Source organism: Capra hircus, chromosome 1 (assembly GCF_001704415.2).
Source record: "Capra hircus breed San Clemente chromosome 1, ASM170441v1, whole genome shotgun sequence".
Taxonomy (NCBI): Eukaryota; Metazoa; Chordata; class Mammalia; order Artiodactyla; family Bovidae; genus Capra; species Capra hircus.
In genome coordinates, this window is record NC_030808.1 from 141,623,053 (window position 1) to 141,649,925 (window position 26,873).

At 46.5% G+C, this 26,873-nt stretch overlaps 1 protein-coding gene across 1 annotated transcript in view; it reads right to left on the reverse strand.

Annotated features, from left to right (window-relative positions):
- PRDM15 (PR/SET domain 15) overlaps nt 22,441-26,873 on the reverse strand; it is a 62,166-nt gene continuing 57,733 nt past the window's right edge. The window contains exons 23-24 of the mRNA XM_018051675.1: nt 26,615-26,824; nt 22,441-25,068 (exon numbers count right to left, since the gene is read on the reverse strand). Of these exons, the coding sequence (XP_017907164.1) occupies nt 24,592-25,068; nt 26,615-26,824 (687 nt within the window). The 3' untranslated portion in view covers nt 22,441-24,591. The remainder of the gene's footprint in view (nt 25,069-26,614; nt 26,825-26,873) is intronic.

Here is a 26,873-nt window from a genome sequence, read left to right on the forward strand (position 1 = left end):
TGTATACGTCCTCCCTTGGGTCTTCCTGTGAGGTCAGTGTCAACGCCCTGGTTGCCCCTCACGTGGAGTGCAACATTAAGCCTTTGTTTGTTGAATTACACTCGTGGCAGTGCTCTGCCCAAGTGCTGGGCTCCGTCAAGCCCCATCCAGGCCCTCTTCTCCCTCACTGGATATTCCTCTCTTTATCCCCAGTCATCCAGGCCTCAGTTTCCATCTACTCAACAAAGACTCCTGTATGTCTAACTTCAGGCCAGACCTCTCCTCTGAGCCTCAGACCCCCATATCCAGCATGGCACCCACACTGGAATATCTTTAAGCCACCTCAACACATTTAAGATGAGCTTATAATTTTCACCCTCAGACTGGTTTATCCACCCATCTCTGTGAATAAAATGCCTTGTGTTCTGAAGGCCAGGAGCAAAGAAGTGTGTGAGAATCTCACACACCCTCCATCCTACAAGATCCAGTCCACCGCCAACAGCCCCACCCTACACATGGACCACAGAGCTGCTCCAAAGGGCTCCTGTCTGCCCTTCTTAGGCCTGCCCAGGGCCAGGAGAGGCTCACCCATTGACATCAAGCTCTGGGCACCTGTGACCTGAGAATTCCCAGCCCAAATGTCCCCATGCCCACCCATCAGCCCCTGCATGGGGCTGGCTGTCTTCCAGAGAATGACCCCGCTGCTGAGATTTGCCTGGACTTGGGCTCTCCAGGGCCTTGTGAACGTGGGTTTTTCAGAGCAGAAGGACAGAATACATTTTTAAAAATTATTTTATTTATTTATTTTTTGGCTGTGCTGGGTCTTTGCTGCTGTGCTGGCCTTTCTCTAGCTGCAACAAGTGAGGGTTACTCTGGTTGTGACGCATGGGCTTCTTACTGCAGCGGCTTTTCTTAGCGGGGTGGCTTTTCTTACTGTGGAGCACGGCTCTAGGCATAAGGGCTCTGTAGTTGTGGCACATGTGCTTAGTTGTCCCAAGGCCTGTGGGATCTTCCCGGACCAGGGATCAAACCCACATCTCCCGCATTGCAAGGCAGATTCTTAACCTATTCAAGGAAGCCCCAGGATACATTTTATTTCGTATTTTGGTAGCTTGGTTTATCATCTTCACCAGTTTAGACAATTAGCATGTAGATTTCGATCTGAACCTGTCCCTCGCAGAAATGTCAGCGTAGTCTGATCACTGACAGTAGCTCTTCCCTCCTGAGAATCTCCCAAGAGAACTCTTTCTTCCATACCAGCCCCTGAGCTATTTGGTTATTTCCCAGCAGGGTCATTACAGCCCCTTTCCCATCTTCACACTGTAGCTGATGTTTTGAAAACACAAATCCAGGATTTCCCTGGCAGCCAGTGGTTAAAACCAAGCCTTCAACCCAGGTGGTTCAGGTTTGACCCTTGGTTGGGGACTAAGATCCCACATGCCTTGCAATCAAAAATCCAAAACATAAAAAGCAATGGAAGCAATATTGTAGCAAATTCAACGAAGACTTTTAAAATAGTCCACATCCAAAAAAAAAAAAAAAAATCTTAAAAAAAAAAACTCAAACCCCAATCTCACTGACTGAGGATGGAAATGAGCCTGCCCTTCTAGCTTCACCCTCTAGTTCCCCTGCTCTTTTCCTTGGTGGCCCCTCCCCAACCCTGCATCACCCAGGTCCTCTGACCCAGTCTCCCCAGGGCCTTTGCACAAGCTGTCCTGTCTGTCTGGAAAGTTCAGCTGATGTCTGCTTCACTCCCACTCAGCACATCTCTCTGTTTTCCCCAAGTCCCAGACTCGGTCACATGCTTCTGTTACAAGCTCATGGGGCATGTGGCTGGGTGTATCATTGTGTTTATTGGGGGGCTGCTGATTAATACCTGGCTCCTCCACTCTGGGCCCCATGGGGACAGGGAAGCCCCTCCCTCTTCCCTGGCAGAGGCCCATGTCTAACGCCACCCCAGGCACTTCTGTGGGTTCATCACTGGCCCCCAACCCCTCTCTGTCATAGCCACTGGCCTTTCCCCCTCAGCCCATTGGCAGGTGGGGCTCCAGGTTCTAGGCTGCTCTGGCCCTAATCCTCAGTGGGCCTCACCTGCCTTCACCTCTTTCTGTTCAGTATCACCACCTCACTGAGGCCTTCCTGTCCACGAAAGCGCTGAACCACTCTACCTGGATGGCACACCCTCAGAGCCACGGGGGATGCTGGTGACTTTGTCATCTCTCTGCTGACACTTGCCCTTAATGAGTTCAGTTACTCAGGAGTGAGTCCTGCTTACCTGGCCTCCAAGCCTCTAGTGCCTGGATGATACAGCTCCCTAAGTCAGAGGCTCCCAAACTCCTTAATATCTCAGTGAGCCCCAAAGAAATGCCCTGAAGTTTCCTGTATTAAGCTTGCATCAAACAACTTGAAAAGTATTTGTGGGAAAACCATATAATCTAGCAGCTTCGCTCCTAGGTATATACCCATAAGAATTGAAGATAGGAATTGGAACAAAACTTGTACAAAGGATCCTAGCCAGGAGGAGGCCCTCCTGTCTCCACCACCACCCCCCTCCCAACACACATACACACACACCCCCACCCACTCCCTCGGCCCAAGGGCCCACATCCCGCTATTTGCGTTGCACGGGGGTCTCTCCTATCGCTGCTCCAGATCAGACCTCACCAGTCAAGGCTTTGCTCTCCAAGCTATCTGTGGAAAGGAGCTCTCCTTGGGTCCTGCTTCTCACACAGGCCCAGGTGGCTTCGCCAAGTTCTGCAAGGAGCGTCCCACAAGGTGGACGACTGCCACCTGTGGGCCGAGCGCGGGAACTGCAGCGGCGGCCGTTTGGGACATCTACGTGGTGCGCGGCTGTGTGCCGGGTGCCGCTGTGGGCACGAGTGGCCGCGGCCCGGCTTTGGCCCTCTGGATCTCTCAGCCTGGGCTCCAGCGGGCCGCAAGGGCTGCCTCGTGGTGTCTGGCCTGCCTGCCTTGCCACCACCCAGCAGGTGACAGTTTCTCCCTCTATAGGAGGAAGGTGGAACTGCGGCTTCCGACCGCTCAGGACTGAGAATTCAACAGACTGACTCCAGGACAGTGTCAGCAAGAGTGTGGGCTCTGATTGTCTTTTTTCTTTCAGTCTGGAGTGCTTTCAAGGGCTTTCAGTGATGCACTGAAAACTGCTGCTGTTAATTCCATCTGGTGTGTCTTCCCATTGATTTAGGTTTCTGTTAAAATATGATACTATTTGCAAAAGCAAAATATTGGAAGCAACCCAAGTCCCTACTGTTGGGCACTCGGTCAATTACTGTCATTCATCCCCTTGGGTGGGGCTTCCCTGGAGGCTCAAACAGTAAAGGATCCTCCTTCAATGTAGGGGACCTGGGTTCAATCCCTGGGTCTGGAGGGACTGAAACCCTGGAGAAGGGAATGGCAACCCACTCTAGTACTCTTGCCTGGAAAATCACGTGGACAGAGGAGCCTGGCAGGCTATAGTCCTTGGGGTCACAAAGAGTCAGACACAACTGAGGGACTAACACCCACTGGTCATAGTAAACACCCTCTTCCAACAACACAAGAGAAGACTCTACACATGGACATCACCAGATGGTCAACACCGAAATCAGATTGATTATATCCTTGCAGCCAAAGATTGAGAAGCTCTATACAGTCAGCGAAAACAAGATCGGGAGCTGACTGTGGCTCAGATCATGAACTCCTTATTGCCAAATTCAGGCTTAAATTGAAGAAATTAGGGAAAACTACTAGACCATTCAAATAAAATAAAATAAAATCCCTTATGATTTATACATTGGAAGTGAGAAATAGATTCAAGGGACTAGATCTGATCAAGTGTTTGATGAACAATGGGTGGAGGTATGTGACACTGTACAGGAGACAGGGATCAAGACCATCCTCAAGAAAAGAAATGCAAAAAAACAAAATGGCTGTCTGAGGGGGCCTTAGAAATAGCTGTGAAAAGAAGAGAAGCCAAGGCAAAGGAGAAAAGGAAAGATATAAGCATCTGAATGCAGAGTTCCAAAGAATAGCAAGAAGAGATAAGAAAGCCCTCCTCAGTGATCAGTGCAAAGAAATAGAGGAAAACAATAGAATGGGAAAGACTAGAGATCTCTTCAGGAGAAGGCAATGGCATCTGACTCCAGTACTCTTGCCTGGAAAATCCCATGGGCGGAGGAGCCTGGTGGGCTGCAGTCCATAGGGTCACTGAGGGTCGGACACAACTGAATAACTTCACTTTCACTCTTCACTTTCATGCACTGGAGAAGAAAATTGCAACCCACCCCAGTGGTCTTGCCTGGAGAAACCCAGGGACGGGGGAGCCTGGTGAGCTGCAGTCTATAGGGTCACACAGAGTTGGACATGACTGAAGTGACTTAGCAGTAGCAGCAGAGATCTCTTCAAGAAAATTAGAGATACCAAGGGAACATTTCAGGCAAAGATGGGCACAATAAAGGACAGAAATGGTATGGACCTAACAGAAGCAGAAGATATTAAGAAGAGGTGGCAAGAATACACAGAAGAACTGTACAAAAGGGATCTTCATGACCCAGATAAACACGATGGTGTGATCACTCACCTAGAGCCAGACATCTTGGAATGTGAAGTCAAGTGGGCCTTAGTAAGCATCACTACGAACAAAGCTAGTGGAGGTGATGGAATTCCAGTTGAGCTATTTCAGATCCTAAGAGATGATGCTGTGAAAGTGCTGTACTCAATATGCCAGAAAATTTGAAAAACTCAGCAGTAGCCACAGGACTGGAAAACATTAGTTTTCAATCCAATCCCAAAGAAAAGCAATGCCAAAGAATGCTCAAGCTACCACACAATTGCACTCATCTCACAAGCTAGTAAAGTAATGCCAGGCCAGGCTTCCACAGCATGTGAATTATGAACTTCCAGATGTTCAAGCTGGATTTAGAAAAGGCAGAGGAACCAGAGATCAAATTGCCAACATCCGCTCGATCATGGAAAAAGCAAGAGAGTTCCAGAAAAACATCTACTTCCGCTTTATTGACTATGCCAAAGCCTTTGACTGTGTGGATCACAATAAACTGCAGAAAATTCTGAAGGAGATGGGAATACCAGACCACCTGACCTGCCTCTTGAGAAATCTGTATGCAGGTCAGGAAGCAACAGTTCGAACTGGACATGGAACAACAGACTGGTTCCAAATAGGAAAAAGAGTATGTCAAGGCTGTATATTGTCACCCTGCTTATTTAACTTTTATGCAGAGTACATCATGAGAAACGTTGGGCTGGATGAAGCATAAGCAGGAATCAAGATTGCCAGGAGAAATATCAATAACATCAGATAGGCAGATGACACAACCCTTATGGCAGAAAGTGAAGAATTTCTTGATGAAAGTGAAAGAGGAGAGCAAAAAAGTTGGCTTAAAGCTCAACATTCAGAAAACTACGATCATGGCATCAGGTCCCAACACTCCATGGGAAATAGATGGGGAAACAGTGGAAACAGTGGCAAACTTTATTTTGGGGGGGCTCCAAAACCACTGCAGACGGTGATTGAAGCCACAAAATCAAAAGACACTTACTCCTTGGAAGGAAAGTTATGACCAACCTACACAGCATATTAAAAAGCAGAGACATTACTTTGCCAAGAAAGGTCCATCTAGTCAAGGCTATGGTTTTTCCAGTAGTCATGTACGGATGTGAGAGTTGGACTATAAAGAAAGCTGAGCACTGAAGAATTGATGCTTTTGAATTGTGGTGTTGGAGAAGACTCCTGAGCGTACCTTGGATAGCTAGGAGATCCAACCGGACTATCCAAAAGGAAATCAGTCCTGAATGCTCATTGGGAGGACTGGTTCTGAAGCCAAAACTCCAACACTTTGGCCACCTGATGTGAATAACTGACTCATTGGAAAAGACCCTGATGCTGGGAAAGATTGAAGACAGGAGGAGAGGGGGACGACAGAGTATTCGATGGCTGGATGGCATCACTGACTCAATGGACATGAGTTTGAGTAAACTCTAGCAGTTGGAGATGGACAGGGAGCCTGGTGTGCTGCAGTCCATGGAGTTGCAAAGAGTCGGACACGACTGAGCAATTGAACTGAACCGAACACTTACTTATCCCTGTGGAGGAGCAGCAGGCAGTGGGGAAGAGGGAGGAAGTCAGTTCTGAGCGGTGGCCCTGGGGTGATCACAGAGATCTGTAAACAGAACAAGGGGAAGGAGCTAATGAAGCCCAAAGTGTATATCACAGTTTTTCCAGGACAGGTGGGGAACAGGAAGGCAGTCAGCTATCATCATAATACCTGTCTATCATCATAATCAATATATTGATCATATCTTTTGTTCAGTGGCTAAGTCATGTCCAACTCTTTGTGACCCCATGAACTGCAGCATGCCAAGCTTCTCTGTCCTTCACTATCTCCCTGAGTTTGCTCAAATTCATGTCCATTGAGTCGGTGATGTCATCCAACCGTATTGTCATCTATCGTCCCCTTTTCCTCTTGCCTTCAGTCTTCCCCAGCATCAGGGTCTTTTCCGGTGAGTCAGCATTTCGTATCAAGTGACCAAAGTATTTCAGCTTCAGCTTCAGCATAAATCATATAACCATTTCATATAATCATAACCATTTTAATCAGCTATGTTGTTGTTGTTTAGTCTTTAAGTCATGTCCCACTCTTTATGACCCCATGGACTATGGGAGCCCAGCGGGCTCCTCTGTCCATGGGATTTCCCAGGCAAGAATATTAGAGTGGGTTGCCATTTCCTTCTCCAATCAATCAACTATGCCTCAATTATTTATCATCTACCCATCAAGATTTATCAACTGTCTACCAGCTCTCAGCTATCTATCATAATCTGTCAAGTATTTATCAACTTGTTATTGATATTATTCTGGTGTTATTATTCTGGGACTGGTATATGTCAAGGGATAAAGCAAATGAGATATTCAGATTCTGTCAATACCTGTGATGTGGAGGTTTTTGTTTTGAGAGGGTGGAAGTTGAGGAGCTCTGAACTTAAAAGGAATATTAGCACAGAGTCATCAGCAAAATTAATCAGAATGGATAATAGAAACAAGCTCTAAATGAGGCTGGTTAGCCATCGAACAGTAGTGTATTGGGGAATCGTTCCTGCAAATAGCGAAGGATTCTCCTCCTCTGCTCCTTGTGTTGACTATGTTTATATACACATAAGACTCCCATTTCTACCAAAATGAGAGGTACTGTTTACTGCAGTGAATCTTCAGCCCATTCTAAGAATAAAGGGTGAAATAGATTATTCAGAGTTTGCTTACAGTCTCAAAATGCCAAAACCCTCCCCACCTGATCGGTTACTTCTATCCGTGATCGACGATGAGATTATCGTAATTTTTAATTTTTCACTATTAATTGTAAAAGTCAGCAAAACGTTCACTCTCTAGAATAACATAGCATTTGAAAGCTGTCAAACAACAGTAGGTTACATGCAACCAGTAAAATCATTCTGCAGAAATCAGGGTTTTCATGCTTTCAGTAACTGACTCCCCTTTGGATCCGAATTTCTGGGAGGGGATTGGGGTGAAATTCTGCTGCTGATCCGAGAAGGCGGGTCACGTAACTTTCCCACATGCTTACCTAGGGCAGCACGTGCCGTTGTAAAACTGGAGTGAACTCAGATGAAGGTCATTAATGCCACCTTTAAATGATTCTCGGACCCACCTCTGCTTTATGACAAGTCATTTCATTTGTGATTTAAAGATTAAACAAATGCTGCCTGATTTAAATGCTCCTTTTTGATTTGCAGAAAGAGAAGTCAATATTAATTACTAAAGATGTGGTTGAGATAAAAATCCTGTCTAGTGGGAAAGAGAAAACATGAAATGTGTGACTCCAGAGTGCATGACAAAATTAGTTAATTTTATCAAACTTTATCCTTAAGCTGCGTTCCTTCCTAAGGTCTGGAGCACTTGTCTTTCCCCTGTGTGTACACATGTGTGTTTGTGTGTGTGAACCTGAACCAAGGTCTTCCCTCTCAGCTTCCCCAGGACCCCCTCCCTAGGACACTGTCACCCAGACATGCCCCCATAACCCACTCCCATCACACAGATGACCCCACATTCTACACACAGCACTTGAGGGCCTCTGGGAAGGGACTAAGGGAAGAGGCCCAGCTCACACCCAAAGAACCTTCCAGACTGGCAGAGATTTGAAAAAAAGCCTCCAACGTGAAAGCAGTCAACAATTTTAAAAAGGGAACTCAGAAGAAATGGTTCAGAGACAACTATGTGAAGCCTGGGGCGGGGAGGGGGGCATGGCTTAAAACAGGAGGCTTGCACGTAACCTTAGGTCCAATGTCTAACTCACAGGAATTCCAAAACAGGAGGAGAGAGAAATGGAGGGACAGAAAGGTTGTCAGATAACACAGAGAACGGCCAGGACTCAATGGACATGAATTTGAGCGAACTCTGGAAGACAGTGAGGGATGGGCGAGACTGGCATCAGGAAGACGGAGTCAGAAAGAGTTGGACACAGCCTAGCAACTGAACAACAGCAACAGCCAATGAGTTAGTCTTACCTAATAATCTAAAATTAACGTTTGAATTGAGTGACTACTAACTACACACTGAAGATAGATTTTTTCATTTTAGGATCCATTTCTAAGTACTTTCACTTTCTGTGCTGAACAACAGCAACAACCAATGAGTTAGTCTTACCTAATAATCTAAAATTAACGTTTAAATTAAGTGACTACTAACTACACACTGAAGATAGATTTTTTCATTTTAGGATCCATTTCTAAGTACTTTCACTTTCTGTGGAAATTGTTTTTTCTGCAACCAGCTAGTCTCCATGTACAAGTCAACAGCATGCAGAAGGCCAAGAGGTGGGTGCATGGATGGGAGCCAGGAGCACCTTAACTCAGTAAATATTGACAGGCTGGTGCCTAGAGGAGACGGCAAGATTGGCTGCCATTCCCTGAGAGCCCTGATACACCTTAGGTTTAGGGTTCAAGGACAGGTCCCTGCCTTTCATGCCGAAGGCGTCTGTAAGCTCTCCTTGGAGATAATTTTAAGTGTATTACATTAAAAAATACTCATTTTTTTAAAGGTATCTGGCATTAACATATACCTACTACAACATATGATAGGTGCTTCCCAGCTGGCTCGGTGGTAAAGAATCTGCCTGCCAATGCAGGAAATGCGGGTTTGATCCCTGGGTAGAAAAGATCCCCTGGAGAAGGAAATAGCAAACCACTTCAGTATTCTTGCCTGGGAAATCCCATGGACAGAGGAACCCCATGGGCTGCCGTCCATGGGGTCCCAAAAGAGTCAGACACAACTTGGCAAGTAAACGACAGCAGCAACAATATATAAGATAGATCATCAACAAGGACCTACTGAATAGCCCAGGAAACTAAACTCAATATTCTTCACTAATCTATAAGAGAACTGAATCTCAAAAAGAATGCCTACTTCTTATATGTGACTGAATCACTGTGCAGTACGCCCGAAACTAACACCACATTGTAAATCAACTATACTCCAATACAAAATAAAAATCAAATAAAAAGAGGTACGGCATCTAAAATAAATCCTCATTAGGAATGTTAATGGAGAAAATATTAAATTACACAGCCCTTTGCCTTTCTCTCTTCTGTTGGTTTTGTTCCATAACCATGTTAGATGTTAAGCAAAAACTTAATATTTTGTTAATTCAGATTCATATGATCATTTTCGTACTTTAAGATTGCACAATATAAATCAGAAACACTTTTAAACCTTTCCATCATATCTGAAACTTGAAGTGCTGAAGATCATTCTTTTCTTCATTCAATAAAGTCTTATTGAATTAAAAAAAAAAACCTATCCCATTTACTTTTTTTCAAGCTGGTAAGAAGTTGCGTTATAATTGAGCAGATAACACCTCCCACATGTATGTTTTCCTGGCTTGCTACCCATGTTCCCTGAGTACGTACATGGGTGCTAAGTTGCTCAGTCGTGTCCAACTCTGTGTGATTTCATGGACTATAGCCCACCACGCTCCTCTGTCCATGGGATTCTCCAGGCAAGAATACTGGAGCGGTTTGCCCTGATCTCCTCCAGGGGACCTTCCCTACCCAGGGATTGAACTGGCATCTCTTTCGTCTAACATGTATTGTCAGGCAGGTTCTTTACCACTGGCACCACCTGGGAAGCCCTCAGTTACTTTTGTCCAGTTGTCTTCTCCTTGATCCTGTCTTGCTATCACAGAAACCAGAATTCAAGAATCATTTGTCTCAGAGATGAGACATCGACACAAACCACAGGGCACAATAGTCAGACTGAGTAGCTAATGAAAAAGAAATCAGTAGGAAAGTTAAAACAATCCAGTTAATGTGAGTCAACACCTTAATTCTTCGATTTGCAAATCAAAGCAAAAGGCTTTGCTAGCACCCGCCATGATGTTTGCCTTACTTATTAAAAGGTAATTTGTTAGCAAAGATGTTGAAAATAATGTCAACTGTCTTGAATAAATATATGTTCTGTATCCAACAAACCCCAACTATTTGGCATGTTTCATAGCAGTGGTTTAAAATACTTTAACCTATAGCCCCAGTGGACCAGCCATTTCCAAGACGGTCTCTTCAACAATGAGAAGGGGTGGGCTCCGTACCTCCCTCCTGCCCTCAATGACCCCATGCTGGCTTCCTGTTCCCTTCCTCACATTGACAAGGGAAGGCTGGACTCGATAGGTCCTGCTAGCTGCCAGGGGCTCTCCCTGGCCACTCAAAGCTACAGGGAGAATGAAGAGTCCCACACATTGTAAGAGATTGCAGATGGTCTTGGTCAGAGGTAGGGATTGAGAGAAATTGTAGTTGCTATGGAAACCATACATTTTGCTATGCTAAACTGCTCAGCATCAAATCATGGCCAGGTGCCCAAAAATGAAAATCGCCAGAAAAAAACCTCATTACAAGGAAATTCAGAATATAAAAGTTCCACTTGTTTCTTTGTTTTTTTAAAGATGAATTTGTCATATGAATCTCTAGGGATTCATCTCCATTTTTCTTTCCTCAGCTTGGATAGATTCTAATTAATCAAACTCCCCAACCTGATATTTTACCCTTTTCAGAATAGACTAGAACTGCTATGGTTTTTCCAGTGGTCATGTATGGATGTGAGAGTTGGACTGTGAAGAAGGCTGAGCACAAAAGAATTGATGCTTTTGAACTGTGGTGTTGGAGAAGACTTTTGAGAGTCCCTTGGACTGCAAGGAGATCCAACCAGTCCATTCTAAAGGAGACCAGTCCTGGGTGTTCATTGGAAGGAATGATGCTAAAGCTGAAACTCCAGTACTTTGGCCACCTCATGCGAAGAGTTGACTCATTGGGAAAGACCCTGCTGCTGGGAGGGATTGGAGGCAGGAGGAAAAGGGGACGACAGAGGATGAGTTGGCTGGATGGCATCACCGACTTGATGCACGTGAGTGTGAGTGAACTCCGGGAGTTGGTGATGGACAGGGAGGCCTGGCGTGCTGCGATTCATGGGGTCGCAAAGAGTCAGACATGACTGAGCGACTGAAATGAACTGAACTGAACTGATGCCAGCAACAGGTTTCGTTAGGGATCATGAGAGCCTAGCCGTAGATTGCTGATCTTACAATGTGCTCCATAGGCTTGCTTTCCATTTGTTGTTCATTCGCCAGTCGTGTCCAACTCTTTGTGACCCCATAGACTGCAGCAAGCCAGGCCTCCCTGTCCCTCATCATCTTCTTGAGATGGCCCAAGTTCATGTTCATTGCATTGGTGATGCCATCCAGCCATCTCATCCTCTGACGCCCTCTTCTCCTTCTGCCCTTGATCTTTCCCAGCGTCAGAGACTTTTCCAGTGAGTTGTCTGTTCACATCAGATGACCAAAATACTGGAGCTTCAGCTTTAGCATCAGTCCTTCCAGTGAATATTCAGGGTTACTTTCCCTTGAGATTGACTGATTTGATATCCTGACACTCCAAGGGACTTCCCATTTAGAAATGGACATATCAGGACACTCCAGCCCACTCTAATTCAGTAGAGATATTTGGGACCCAAGCAGTTTACAAGGACTTCAAGCTGCCCCAATCCGTACAAAATCAAGAAGGAAGGTTCCTAAGAGCTAATGCTTTATCTATTTTTTTTCTTTCTTTCTTCTTTTTTTGGCCACTTGAGTGCAGCATGTGGGATCTTAGTTCCCCAAGGAGGAATGGAACCTGCCTCCCCTGCGGTGGAAGCTCAGAGTCTTAACCATTGGACCACCAGGGAGGTCCCAAGAGTTAATGCTCTAGAAAAGTGCTAAATTCTTTTCTTGCTAGTGAATCCAGAGAGCACAATATGACCCTGATCCCTTACTTAATCTGAGACTGCACCCAATTTGTCAACACAAAAGTTTATGTCACTTGTAGGTCACCCACAGTTACGATAAGAAGATATCAAGGAGTTTTTAAGATAAGCTGAAGCTACAATTAGATGACCTCCAAAAGCAAATGCATCAGATTGCAAAAAAAGTCTCTCTCTTTTTTTTAATGAATGAATAACAATAACCACAGAAAAATATGCCATTCTCTTTTAAAAACAAATTCTAAACCTTTCCAAAATCTCCAATTTCTAAACATTAATTTTCCTGTCTTAACAATAAGTGATACACTTTCTAAACCTTTCTTAAAAGAACTTCAAATCTAAATATAATGAACCTGAGGCACTTCCCTGGTGGTTCGTTGGCCAAAACTCCAGTCTTTCAACACAGCAGGCTGGAGGTTCCATCCTTGTTCAGGGAACTGAATTCCACATGCCATATCTAGAAGATTCTGCCTGCTACAACCAAGACCTGGCACAGACAAGTAAATAAAATACACACACACACACATAAAATGAACTTGAAGAAAGCCCTTGTACAGAGTCACACACAGGGTGTTCACAGTGACAGGTTAAGAGGAGGCCAGTGTTATACATTTTATCTATGCAGGCATTTGCCTGGACCCTGAGCTCATCTGATATTACCATTACTGACCATAGCCTACAACTTCACTGTACAATAACAACACGGTGAAGTTGACGTCAGTGTCTTGTCAATTCAGTTTAACTCTAAAAGAAGTTGTTAAACACCTACTGAACTGCAGTGATCAACTGAGGAACAGTCTCTCCAGCTGTCCAGAAGAGCTGTGTATCATATGTACACAGTCTCCCTTACTTCAGATCCAAAAGGAAGTGCCAAGTTAAAGCATATTACTGTGGTGGTCCACTGGCTATAACTCCATGCTCTGAATTCAGGAGACCCAAGTTTGACTCCTGTTCAGAGAACTAGATCCCACATGCCACATCTAAGGGTTTGCGTGCTGAAACAAAGATCAAAGATCCCTATTGCTACAACTAAGACCTGGTGCAGCCAAATATAAAAAATTAAATAATCAATTTTTTAAAAGCATGTAACTATGATTCAAAAGCCTTCAAAACATCATACTTTTAACCTCTGGATTGAATCTGACTTTCGGAAAATAAAATATTTGGCAAGAATATTTACTTTGTCATCAAAAAAACAGCCATGGACTTACTGTCTTCTGGAACCTGTGATTTCACAAGATCAAAAGTTTACATTTGGGGAGAACATTCCTGGATGAGCAGGACAAGCCAGAACTTCCTCCTAGGGTGTGTTCTGAGTTCCCGCTGGGTTGGTGCCTCCTGTTCTCCTGGCCCCTGTCTTAAAGGTATGTCCTTGCAGGTTATTAAGAGATCCCCTTCAGCTGGGTCATGTGATAAAAGTAACATTATTTTTTGCAAGGCATTCTAAAAGTGAAAGGGAGATGATTAGCTTAAGCAATATTTTCAGCCATTGTCTAGGGGAGAGCTCTACTTACATCCACTTGAAAAGGAAGACAATTACAAAGCACACATACAAAGTAATGTGATTCAAGTCACGGATCCTGAAAGCTTTATTCCCCGTCTAGTCAAGATGGGACATACGGAACTGGATTTTCACTACTAGTGCACGCTTTTTCAAAGAACAAGAAGAGACTAGGAAAAATGTGTACCCCAGGGGCACGCCAGCCCTCAGTGTGGGCCAGCTCAGTTTAAGACATGATTCGGAAGTCCATCCAGATGTAACCACAATGCTTAGGGGATGAGGGGTACATTAAAAAGCTAAATTCCCCCGAAAACCTGAAAAATAGATCATCAATGAAGTTAGGTTCAGGGACTTTCCTGGTGGCCCAGTGGTTAAGACTCTGTGCTTCTTCTGCAGAGTCCATGGGTTCAATCCTGAATGCTGCACACCTCAGTCAAAAGAAGTTAAGTTCAAAGTTTATATGGAGTACATGTTTGGATGAAAACAAAACCTCAGAGGACTTCCCTAGCAGTCCAGTGGTTAAGACTCGATGCTTCCGATGCAGGGGGCCTGGATTTGATCCCTGGTTGGGGTACAAGGATCTCACGTGCCATGGGGTGTGGCCAAAAAACAAAAAAGAAACAGATTACAGAAAGCAAAGCTGCAGAAATACACAATAATGAATTGCTTCTGTTCAAGAAATGAAAATCAGATTGCTGTCCATGAACAAATAGAGCAACAGGTAGATTTCTGCTTGGCTTTAGCATTGTCCTTTTTATTAAGAACCATGCAAGGACTCTATTTCTTATTTTATCTTACTACAATGTTGTGTTAAGGGATCTATTTTTGAGCAACGTTCTTTGTGCAAGACCTTTCCAAGACCAGCTGGGCTCTCCCGACAGTTACTCTTTATCACCTGAGCTAGACTCAAGCCCCCAGGGAGGGTCAACATGTTCAGTTTTACTTCTTCAGGTCACAGAAAAGTGGTCTAGACTCATCATTGTTTCAACCCCCGAGGAAAGTGAGGATTTTAAAAAGGCTATCATCTCAGGAATGTCCTGCAAATTTCATCACCAAAGACAGGACAGTCAGTCCATTTTACAAACTATCTATGTACTTTGCTGTTGTTTAGTTGTTAAGTCATGTCCGACTCTTTGTGACCCCCTGGACTGTAGCCAGCCAAGCTTCTCCACCCATGGGATTTCCCAAGCAAGAACAGTGGAGTGGGCTGCTGTTTCGATCTCCAGGGGATCTTCCCGACCCAGGGATGGAACCTCCATCTCTTGCATCTCCTGAATTGGCAGGCAGATTCTTTACTGCTGAGTACTTAACTCAGGTTTAATTGAAGTAAAATGATTCAGAGTTGCTAATTCACTAGATACAACCCTTGTCAGGAAGACCCTTAACTAGAATATGCAAAATAATACTTTTGGGTTTACAGTCAAAAGTATTTGGAACCCTTGAAGAGAATATAGGCAAAACATTCTTTGACATAAATTGTACCAAAGTTTTTTTAAGTCAGTCTCCCAAAACAATAGAGATAAAACAAAAATAAACAAATGGGACCCATTCAAACTTACAAGCTTTTGTACAGCAAAGGAAACCATAAGCAAAATGAAAAGACAACCCACAGACTGGGAGAAAATATTTGCAAACTATGTGACCAAAAAGGGCTTAATTTCCAAAATCACAAACAGCTCATACAATGCAACACCAAAAAAAAAAAAAACCTAATCAAAAATGGGCAGAAGACCCAGACATTTCTCCAAAGGAGACAAACAGATGGCCAGCAGGCACATGAGAAGACGCTGAATATGCCTAATTATTAGAGAAATGTAAATCAAAACTACATGGAAATATCACCTCACATCAGCAGAATGGTCATCATGAAGAAGTCTACACACAATAAATCCTGGAGAGAGTGTGTAGAAAAGGGAACCCTCCTACAATGTTGGTGAGAATGTAAGTTGGTGCAACCATTATGGTGAATAGTATGGAGGTTCCTTAAAACACTAGAAATAGAGTTACCATATGATCCTGCATTTCCACTCCTGGGCTTATCCAGATGAAACTCTGATCCAAAAAGATACATACTTCCCTGTTTTCACAGCAATACTATTCACAATAGCCCAGACATGGAAGCAACCTAAATGTCTATCGACAGATGAATGGTATATATACTATATATACACCATGAAGCATTAGTGAAGTGAGTGAAGTCGCTCAGTCGTGTCCGACTCTTCGCGACCCCATGGACTGTAGCCCACCAGGCTCCTCCCCCATGGGATTCTCCAAGCAAGTGTACTGGAGTGGGTCAGTTCAGTTCAGCTCAGTTCAGTCGCTCAGTCGTGTCCGACTCTTTGCGACCCCATGAATCGCAGCACACCAGGCCTCCCTGTCTATCACCAACTCCCGGAGTTCACTCAGACTCACATCCATCGAGTCAGTGATGCCATCCAGCCACTTATCCTCTGTCGTCCCCTTCTCCTCCTGCCCCCAATCCCTCCCAGCATCAGAGTCTTTTCCAATGAGTCAACTCTTTGTATGAGGTGGCCAAAGTACTGGAGTTTCAGCTTTAGCATCATTCCTTCCAAAGACATCCCAGGACTGATCTCCTTCAGAATGGACTGGTTGGATCTCCTTGCAGTCCAAGGGACTCTCAAGAGTCTTCTCCAACACCACAGTTCAAAAGCATCAATTCTTCGGCACTCAGCAGCCATTTCCTTTTCCAGGGGATCTTCCCGACTCAGGGATGGAACCCAGGTCTCCTGCATTCCAGGCAGACGCTTTAACCTCTGAGCCACCAGGGAAGCCCATGAAGCATTACTCAGTAATAAAAAAAGAACCAAATAAGGCCATTTGTAGCAACATGGATGGACCTTGAAATTATCCATGCTAAGTGAAGTCAGGAAGAGAAATACAAATATCAGATCGTGTCATTCATATGTGGAACCTAAACTATGGCATAAATAAACCTATCTATGAGACAGAATCATGGGGAACAGACTGGTGGTTGCCAAGGGGCAGGAGGTTGGGCAAAGGCTGGAGGGAGAGGTTGACGTTAGCAGATGCAAGCTTTATAAACACAAGGGGCAACAACAAGGTCCTACTGTACAGCACAGAAAACCATACTCAGCATCCTGTGATGAATCATAACAGAAAAGAATAACTATTAAAAAAGAATGTGTGTATATATTTTTATAACTGAATCACTTTCTGTACGGCAGTAATTAACATATTGTAAATCAACTATAATTTATTAAAGAAAAACTGGAACCCTTCAAGGTTCAAGGGTAAATCGAAGAGGAGAAAACATCAAGAGCAAAAGTCTGAAGAGTTAGGGCAGGTTATGGAGTTAGTTTGTGGGTTTAAGAAGTGAAAGGTTATTGGACAAAATCCTGTGATTGGCTCCTCTTGATCTTTGGAGGCATACCCTCAATTATCTGACACAGGGATGTTTTTTGCACAGAAACAACTGTGTGATGAAATCTCTTCCACTCGCCTCATTAGCAGTAAAATAAATCACGTCTGGGGGAGTTTAGTTGTGTTTCTATTCTTGGTTTGAAATACTGGTGCCGAGCAGCAGCTCAGGGCTATTAAAATCTGAGTTGTAGCAAGCTGTGGAAAAGCTGCTCCGCTGGGTGTGAGTCACCAGAGCCAGGGAAGTTCTCACAGCGATTCACACGGCAAGCCAGAGGTGACGGTAAGCTCTGGAGTGTCACAAGTCTGACTGTGGCTGGTGACTAAGCAGTTGAAACATTTAGGCTGTGACTCTACTTGAAGGCAGGTGTGGGGTAGGGGTGAGGGGTAATTACAGCCTGAGTGGGAAAGCTGAGCCCTGTCTGACAAACTGTTGGAAGGGAGCCAGTAAAGTCATTTAACTTTTTTTTATTGTTGCCTCTGCAGTTAAAAAGGGAAAAACATAGTATGGCGGTTCCTCAAAAAACTAAAAATGAAGTTGCCGAATGATCCGGCAATCCCATTCTTGGGCATTTATCCAGACAAAACTAGAATTTGAAAAGATACATCACCCCAACATTCATAGCTGCTGCTGCTAAGTTGCTTCAGTCATGTCCGACTCTGTGCGACCCCATAGACGGCAGCCCACCAGGCTTCATAGCAGCACTATTCACAATAGCCAAGACACGAAAGCAAGTGTGGAACCACTGACAGATGAATGGATTAAGACGATGTGGTGCATATATTCAGAGGGATATCAGCCTTGGAAAAATGAAATAATGCCATTTGCAGAAATGTGGGTGGACCTGGAGATTATCGTACTAAACAAAGTAAGTCAGAAGGAGAAAGACAAGTATCATACGGTATTGCTTGTATGTGGAATCTAACATATGACAGAAATAAACCTATCTATGACACAGAGATAGACTATCTTAATAAAACAAAGTTGAAGAACTAATTAGTCATCTCATCAATAAGATTGAGTCATTGGAGACTAGGATTTCCAAGTCCCTCAAAGACTCAGAAGTTTCAAGTGATAATTCCAACTAGATATAATAAATTTCTATTTTGGGGGGTTAGTGCTTCAAAGCTTTGGTGCTCAAGGAAGTATGTTGTCTCCCTCGATGCTTAGGAAAAATACTTGCCTATTAATCTATACTGTGGGTCAGGCTTACTGCATGGGGCTGGGGGTGGCTCAGAGGAAAATGATGAAATGATGAGAAAAAGCAGTCTCAACTGAGCAACTAAGCACACACAGCCTTTTGGAGCTTACTGAACGGCAGGGAGGCTCAAGTATGAACAAAGTCATATAATGAGTAAATAGTGTAATTGCCAACTGATCAGTGCTGTGCTTGCTTTCAAATGTGATATGAGGGTGACTCCAAGAGGCGTCTCTGAGGAGGTGGAGCTTGAGGCGAGATCTGAAGGACACACAGATTTAGCCAAGTGAGGGTTGGGTGCTAGGTGGGTGGAGACCTTCCTTGGGAGGCGGTGGAGGAGGGAGGCAGGACAGCCGCTGCAGGCTCGAGGCCGCAGAAATGATCAGGGTGTGTCCAGAGACAGAGTCTATTGGAGGACATGAGCATCGATGCATGGGTGACCACAGTGCAACACCTCCACAAGGGCCACTGAGGCCGCCGTGCGGAAGAGGGGAACGAGGGGGGCTGACCGGCCCCATGGGGTTGTCCACTGGAAACCTGGGGGGACAGTCACGGAGATGGTGACACCCAGACAGATCCAAAGGCGTTGGGGGTCTAAATGTGGCTCTGGGTTCTTGCCTGTGTGAGTAGGTGGCGGGCCAGGCTATCGGCTGTGAGAGGTGACAGTGTAGGGGAGGCGCCAGGTTTGGGGTCGGGGGTCATAGATTCCAGGGTCAGACGTGCAAGCCTGACAACCCTTGGGGACATCTAAGTGGAGATGAGTCGGTGGACTTCCCGGGAACAAAGGATGGCGATGCAGGAGCCACACAGCGCCGTTCCCCCACCTGCAGCCAGCCCCCTGCCCCCACCCTAGATCGTCTAGGAAAAGCAGACGGCGACGCCTGAGGACATCTAAAACGGCTCCTGCCACGCAGCGCCAACTCCCTCTCTTTCCTTGATGATCTTGCTTCCCTGATTCGTGGCTAAAGCTTGGAAGAGAGAATTTCTAGGGTAGGAGGCAAGCTCCAGATGGTCGTGCAAGGGCATGACACACTAGTGCCCAGGAGGAGTTGAAAGTCCCAAGTGGAACAGACAGGGATCACTGGGTACTGAGTCCTGGGTCCTGCATCCTTGCTCTTCCAGGGAGGTGTGCTAGGCCAGGCTCCCTGCGAAGACTCAGGTAGGTCTGTGTCCCATCGATGGGCCATCTTCCCACAGAGACAGTCTGTCTCCCTCCTTCTGGAGCAAATGTGGGCAGACACACCTGTCAACGGGAAAGAGCAGACAGCTTGGATCCAAGGCAGTCTGCAGGCAGGTGCCAACCCTCAGGTGTTGTCTGGATGCCAGCTGCCTGCACCTGGGACCGTAGGGAGGGAGGAAAGCCTCCGATCCTGGGGCACTGGGGCTAGGTGGGTGGGGTTATCCCAGTCAGCTGGTTGTGCGGGTAACCCAGAGCGGCTTCCAGACAATTCTGTTGCCTCCACTATCACGCAAGTCAGATCATTTGCTGTCATTCCAGAACCAGGGCACTTCTGATGCAGAGGCGCTCAAGCCGGATGAAAACAGTGACAAGAAAAGCAGGCAGAGGCCCAACTGTCTCCCTCTTTCTACTGGAATTTGTTGGACATACAAGAATGTGCTGACAGCCTGCTGCAGCCTGAGCAGGTGAATCCCACTCACTGGCAGGAGGGTTAGCTGCTATCAGCTGTCCTCTAAGACAGAACCGAAGCATCCAAAACAAGGATCTCCTCATTCAAATCCTTAGAAGGTCTGATGGCACACCAGGTGTTTTGTAAGTTTAAAATAACCACTCCTAACAAATCAGGACAATTTGATCAATACAATTTAAGAGATTGTTCCAGACCACCTGCCCAAAGAAACACCTTGCTTGTTATGTTCTCCCTTCTCTGGCTACTCATCTTTTTTGGATCTATTCTCTCCGTTTGAACTGTGGTGCTGAAGACGACTCTTGAGAGTCCCTTGAATGGCAAGGAGATAGAACCAGTCAATCCTAAAGGAAATCAACCCTGAATATTCACTGGAAGGACTGATCCTGAAACTCTAACACTTTGGCCACCTGATGTGAAGAGCTGACTCACTGGAATAGACCCTGATGCTGGGAAAGATTGAAGGCAGGAGGAGAAGGGGGTGACAGAGGATGAGATGGTTGGGTGGTATCACGAACTCAATGGATATGGGTTTGAGCAAGCTCTGGGAGTTGGTGATGGACAGAAAGCCTAGCATGCTACAGTCCATGGGGTCGCAGAGCCGGACACAACTGAGCAAATGAACTGGACTGATTCTCTCCGTTTAAGGGCTTATCCTGGTGGCTCAGACCGTAAAGAATCTGCCTGCAATGCAGGAGACCCAGCTTTGATCCCTGGGTGGGGAAGATCCCCTGGAGAAGAGAATGGCAACCCACTCCAGTATTCATGCCTTGAGAACTCCATGGACAGAGGAACCTGGCAGGCTACAGTCCATGGGGTCACAAAGAGTCGGACATGACTAAGTAACTAACACAAATGTCTCCAATTAAGCTTTACAAAAATTGCTGCTACCACCCGCTTTTTTGAAAAATTGATGGCTGCACTGTGGGACATGCAGGATGTTAGTTCTCTGACCAGGGATTGGCTCTGTTCCTTAAAAAACCAAACCAAACCAGACCTGTCAAAGCTTCTAATATTTTAATATCTTATTTTCAACGTTTGGGTCATTTAAAATAATCCAAACATTTCACAGGGTCTGAACCACACAGGAATTACAATCGTTCTCAAAATACATCAAGTGTGTCCCCCACTCGGGATGAGTGATCTGAGCAGACCGTGAGCCATGGAAAAACACAGCTCCTGGCAAATCTTGACTTTGAACAAATTGATGGGATTTGAAGGACATGTGACTTCTCAGCCTTGACACCTTTCAAAACCCAATAGGAAAGTGACTCACACAGCCCTGAGTTGGGAGCCATGAGTTCTGGGTGCCGTGGCAGTCAGGCCCACCCATCTGCCTCCAGAGCCTGGAATCCTCCAAGGCGGTCACCCTTGGTCACATGGTCACAGTGGAGCAGCACCCAGCATGGGAACACAGCCCCCTGTGGGCCCCCTCCCATCCTTGCCTCACAGTCCACGTTAGGCAGTGTACCCTGGGGGCCAGCTCTGTGAGGCTCACAGAGTTGGGTGGCTCGGAACGACACAAGTTCACAAGTTTACAGGCCTAGATCAAGCGTCTTCTGTTTACTGATTTAGCGTAACTCAGAGGGATTCCAGAGAAGGCAATGGCATCCCACTCCAGTACTCTTGTCTGAAAAATCCCATGGACGGAGGAGCCTGGTAGGCTGCAGTCCGCGGGGTCGCTAAGAGTCGGATACGACTGAGCGATTTCACTTTCACTTTTCACTTTCATGCATTGGAGAAGGAAATGGCAACCCACTCATGTTCTTGCCTGGAGAATCCCAGGGACGGCAGAGGCTGGTGGGCTGCCGTCTGTGGGGTCACACAGAGTCAGACACAACTGAAGCGACTTGGCAGCAGCAGCAGCACCCGTTTCCTGGTAGAAAGGATTCAGTGTTTTAATAGATCCCAGGTGCACAACTGTAGGAGGAAATTGGATGAAATCACTGTGGCCCTCTGTGAACCCCTCTGCTGCTGCTGCTGCTGCTGCTAAGTCGCTTCAGTCGTGTCCGACTCTGTGCGACCCCATAGACGGCAGCCCACCAGCCTCCGCCGTCCCTGGGATTCTCCAGGCAAGAACACTGGAGTGGGTTGCCATTTCCTTCTCCAGTGCATGAAAGTGAAAAGTGAAAGTGAAGTTGCTCAGTCGTGTCCAACTCTTAGCCACCCCATGGACTGCAGCCTATCAGGCTCCTCCGTCCACGGGATTTTCCAGGCAAGAGTACTGGAGTGGGGTGCCATTGCCTTGTCCGTTTGTGCACAAGTCTAGAGCTGAGGACTCTTTGGGCCGAGTAGGTTTTTTGCTCCCCAGTTTTTTATACAGAAACTCATAGCAACTATTTTACAACAGCACAAATCTATTTTGCCTCAGACAGTGATCCTATTAGAACAAATATTTCTACAGAAAACTCAGGAGTAAATCTGATTTTTATTTCGAGTTTTCACTTATTGTAACAAGTATTATTACACATCTGTGTATTTAAATGAACAATGGTAAGTACACCGGGGCCACACAACCTAAATTAGGTTCTTTAAAAACATACGATGCATTCTTATCCTAGTCACAAAAACAATTTTTCTTAAAAAAATAAAATTGTGATTTAAAAGGCCTTTATTTCATAGGGAAGAGGAATAAAACATAAATGATAGCGGGTGTTCAATCACATCTGGGTTTTTTTCCTTGGTCATTTGTCCTTTATCTTCTGCAAGTGCAAAAGGAAATGGTCAGTGATGTTTAAAAAAATAACTTAGGGACCTTGGCGTGCTTGATGACTCCACAGACACCTGGACCACTTACATTTGGAGAACAGAGAGAATGCTTAGAAAATATTATCACCCCTAGCCCAAGTTCATTTGATGAAACTATTACGTATAAAGCAGTTAATTATATACATAAATAACATAAAAATAATTATCATAAATTAAAAGTCAAATAATCGCCCACGACAAATTCAACGGAGAGGTGCAAGCTGGGAGTTAGGGACGAGCTGGGTGTGGAGGGTGAATTCTGCAGCCCCCTTTCACATGCTGCATGGGTGATGAGCTTAGTTCACGAAGGCCTGTATTGCACACATCAAAACCTAGCCCTCTCCTCAACATCCTGTGACTTAGAACTACGTGAAGTGCTGAGAACGCTGCCTTTGGCATGACTGATCACCCGCAGCCTCACTGGCAGCCATCAGGTGAGCCTGTCTCATTTACTCCCTCTTTACTGAAGGTCTCCCAACTAACACAGGAGCACAAAGAGCGATCGAGACAAAGCAAAGCAACTGTTATCTTTTCTTTCTGGACAGGGCAAAGGCCTCACTCAAGCTTCTTCACCTGCCTCTTTGTCTCCCTGGCTGGGCAGCCAGAGGACTGGCTGCTGGCCACCACCTCGGTGGCCCTGAGCCTCACCCACCACCCCTGAAATGGGTGCACACGTGTGAGCTGTCACTCAGCAATTCATTCATTCATTCATTCATTCATTCATCCGGGGTGCTGATGCTTCTACTGCTCAGCTAATGACCTTTTCTGCTTTCACACTACTTGGCAGGACAGCGCTACCTCTGTATTTCAGAAAAAACCTACCCCTTTTCCCCGTAAGGAGCAAAGTTCATTCAACATTTTTATAGAAAACTGGTCTTGAAACACATCAACCTTTGGAATTAGAGTTTAAACAGAAAAAAGACATGAAATTCTTCCCTGTTCTCCAGTTCAGGGGACTCTAGCTGAGTCTCAGCCACAATAAACACATTTGGATGGCAGAGTCCTGAGACAGCTCCAGGGAGCCTCCAGAAGGGCCAGCAGGAGGCCCTCTTGATGCACGTTAACAGCGACTCCAGCATTGGGGCAGCTATGTAAGCTGGACATAGGCCTACAGTGCAAATGACATCGCGCGTCAAAGGAAAACAGAGAAGAACGTGGTCTCTGCAGTTTCGAACACGCGAGATATGCTCTAGGTAAAGTTTAAAAAAAGAACCATACCGAAAATCCATCCAGGAACCCTATTACTAAGACACCTTGCTGAGCGACCTCATGTGACCACTTGCCCGTGACCAACGGAAGGCAAGAGGAGGGGCGTCACCCCACAGGGCAGCTTCCCACGTGGTTTCAGCCAAGGACAACTCAACTGGAATTTCAAAGAGGGTAAATGTGACTTGAACTTCTATCTGTTCAAAGTCCGGGAGCCAGGAGAAAACTCTGTTCCTGCCCAGCACGTTGCTACATTTTAACACAGCAGCTGAGCCCTAAAGGGAACAAGCAAGCAAACAAACCACTTCCCTTTTCCAAACCTCGAGTCCCTCCAGCTCTGGGAGGGAAGCCTGGGGGCCCGCCTTATCCGGCGGAAGGCAGGGGGCTGCTCCCGCGGACAACTGGCCTGCCCAGGCTCACTTCTGAGTTCAGCTGCCATACTGCCATGGTTCTGGGGGCATTTGGAGAGAATTCTGCAAAAGCTAAGTCAACCTCACTTACACTGCAATAATGTGTTTGCTTTTCTCTGTTTGGTATCCAGCCAGCAAATCTCAAGTGAAAACAAACCCCCATCTGTGGCTCTCTCCCTGGTCTCTGCAAGCTGCCTCAGTAGCTGTACATCTGTGGCTGCTGCTCGGCCGGCACTGAGGGCTGGGCGGCCTGCGGGGCGGGGGCCGGCGGCGGTGGGGGCGGCCCGTCCGTCTGGGGCACCGCCCGCCACGTGAGCGGGTGCTGCTCGCCCAGCTGGCTCCCCAGGGGCGTGATGGAGTTGACCAGGGTGGTCAGGTTGATGAAGTGGGCCACAGATTGAGGGTTCGAGGCTTCCGGCTGCGGGTGGATCTGGAGGTCGTTCTGGCGGTTGTGCAGCATGGCGGAGCCGCTGACGGTGTCAAAGGTCACAGTCAGGATGGAGTTGTCCAGCTGGAGCTGGCGTTCCGGAGTGCTCAGGTGCCCGACGGCCACCGGCTGGAGGTTGGTAAACTGGGTCCCGGCCGTGGTGGTGATGGGGGTCACGGTGATGTTGGTCAGGCCGACGGAGCTGGACGGGGTGGTCACGTTGGGGTCACCCAGAGTCACCACCACCTGGAAGAGTCACGCATGACACAAGTCCTTTAGTTTCTCAAGAACTGAGAACAAGAGCAGCTTCCTGTGCTGTGCTTTGCGGAGGATCCCCGGTGACGCGGGGATCATCTCATGCTCGGCCCAAGGGAAGGAGGTGAAACATGCTGGTGAAAGACTAAACCACACTAGTGTTTCCTGGAAACAGAATTCCAGGGAAAAAGAGAAACGAGATACAGATGTGATCGCTGAGACCATCAGTTGGAACTGAGCAACAAATGATTTCAGTGTCAAGAAAAAAAACAGAACAGTAATCATGAGAGAAGCTGAAGTGAAGAGGAACTCAGGAGCCTCTTGATGAGGGTGAAAGAGGAGAGTGAAAAAGCTGGCTTAAAACTCAGCATTCAATACTAAGATCATGGCATCTGATCCCATCACTTCATGGCAAATAGATAGGGAAAAAGTGGAAGCAGTGACAGATTTTATTTTCTTGGGCTCCAAAATCACTGTGGATAGTGACTGCAGAAGGTGAAACTAAAAGATGCTTGCTCCTTGAAAGAAAAGCCGTGACAAATCTAGACAGTATCTTAAAAAGCAGAGACGTTACTTTGCCAACAAAGGTCCATCTAGTCAAAGCTATGGTGTTTCCTGTAGTATGGATGTGAGAGTTGGATCATAAAGAAGGCTGAGTGCTAAAGAATTGATGCTCCTTGGACTGCAAGAGCAAACCAGTCAATCCTAAAGGAAATCAACCCTGACTAGTCACTGGAAGGACTGAGGCTAAAGCGGAAGCTTCAATATTTTGGCCGTCTGATGTGAAGAGCTGACTCATTGGAAAAGACCCTGATGCTGGGAAAGATTGAGGGCAGGAGGAGAACGGGACGACAATGAGAATGAGATAGTTGGATGGCATCACTGATTCAAGGAACATGAGTTTGAGCAAACTCTGGGAGACAGTGAAGAACAGGGAAGTCATATCTGATTCATTGTGAATCAGATATGACTTAGCAACTGACCAACAACGATCACGAGAACATTCTTCGTTGTCTCTTAACACACTGCAAAGCTCAGAAGGACAACAAACCCGAGTGCAGTGCCAAGAGCTAACAAACAAGACAGCAGCGCTCTCCCCACGAAGAGGGACAAAAGGCCAGAGAAACACAGGAACCCTTGCAACCAGGATGACCAGGGCCACTCAAGAGAAGTGAGGCGTCCAACACACGCAGACAGAGAGCTGGGGGCCTCGAAACCCAGGCAGGGAAGGGTCGGCAAAGGGGAAGTTCTGGCTAAGAGCAGCGGCTGGACACACCCCCTGCTCTGCAGGGTTGGGTCCCCCTGCCTGACCAGTACACTCAGGCCCCTGAAAACCTCCCAAACTGGTCCCAGCCAGTTCCCAACCGTGGGGGTTCAGCTGCTTTTCACCACGATGGCGGTGACCTCTGGGTCTGCACTGGGAAACGCTCACGCGGAAACAGGGCACAGGCTGACAGCGGTCAGGGTCCAAGTCCCCACGGGGGGAAGGGTAACAGGTCAGCCCCCCGCACCCGGCCGGACTCCGCACAAGCATCACCTGCTGGATGCTCTGCACGGCCGAGTCCGTCTCATCCCCAACAGCGCCCGAGAACGTGCCCTCCTTCTCTGAGAACTCGCTGAAGGCGGCGTCCTCAGGCCCCGTGGCCCCGGCCTCCTCCTCCGGCTTCTGCTTCCTCTTGGGAGCTCTTCTGGTGGCTTTCACGTGCTTCCCTTCGGCCAGCTCCTCCTGCTCCAGACTCAGCTCAGGCTGCACGAGCAGAAGGTGAGACAATGGCAGGTCAGCGTGTCGTGCCCCC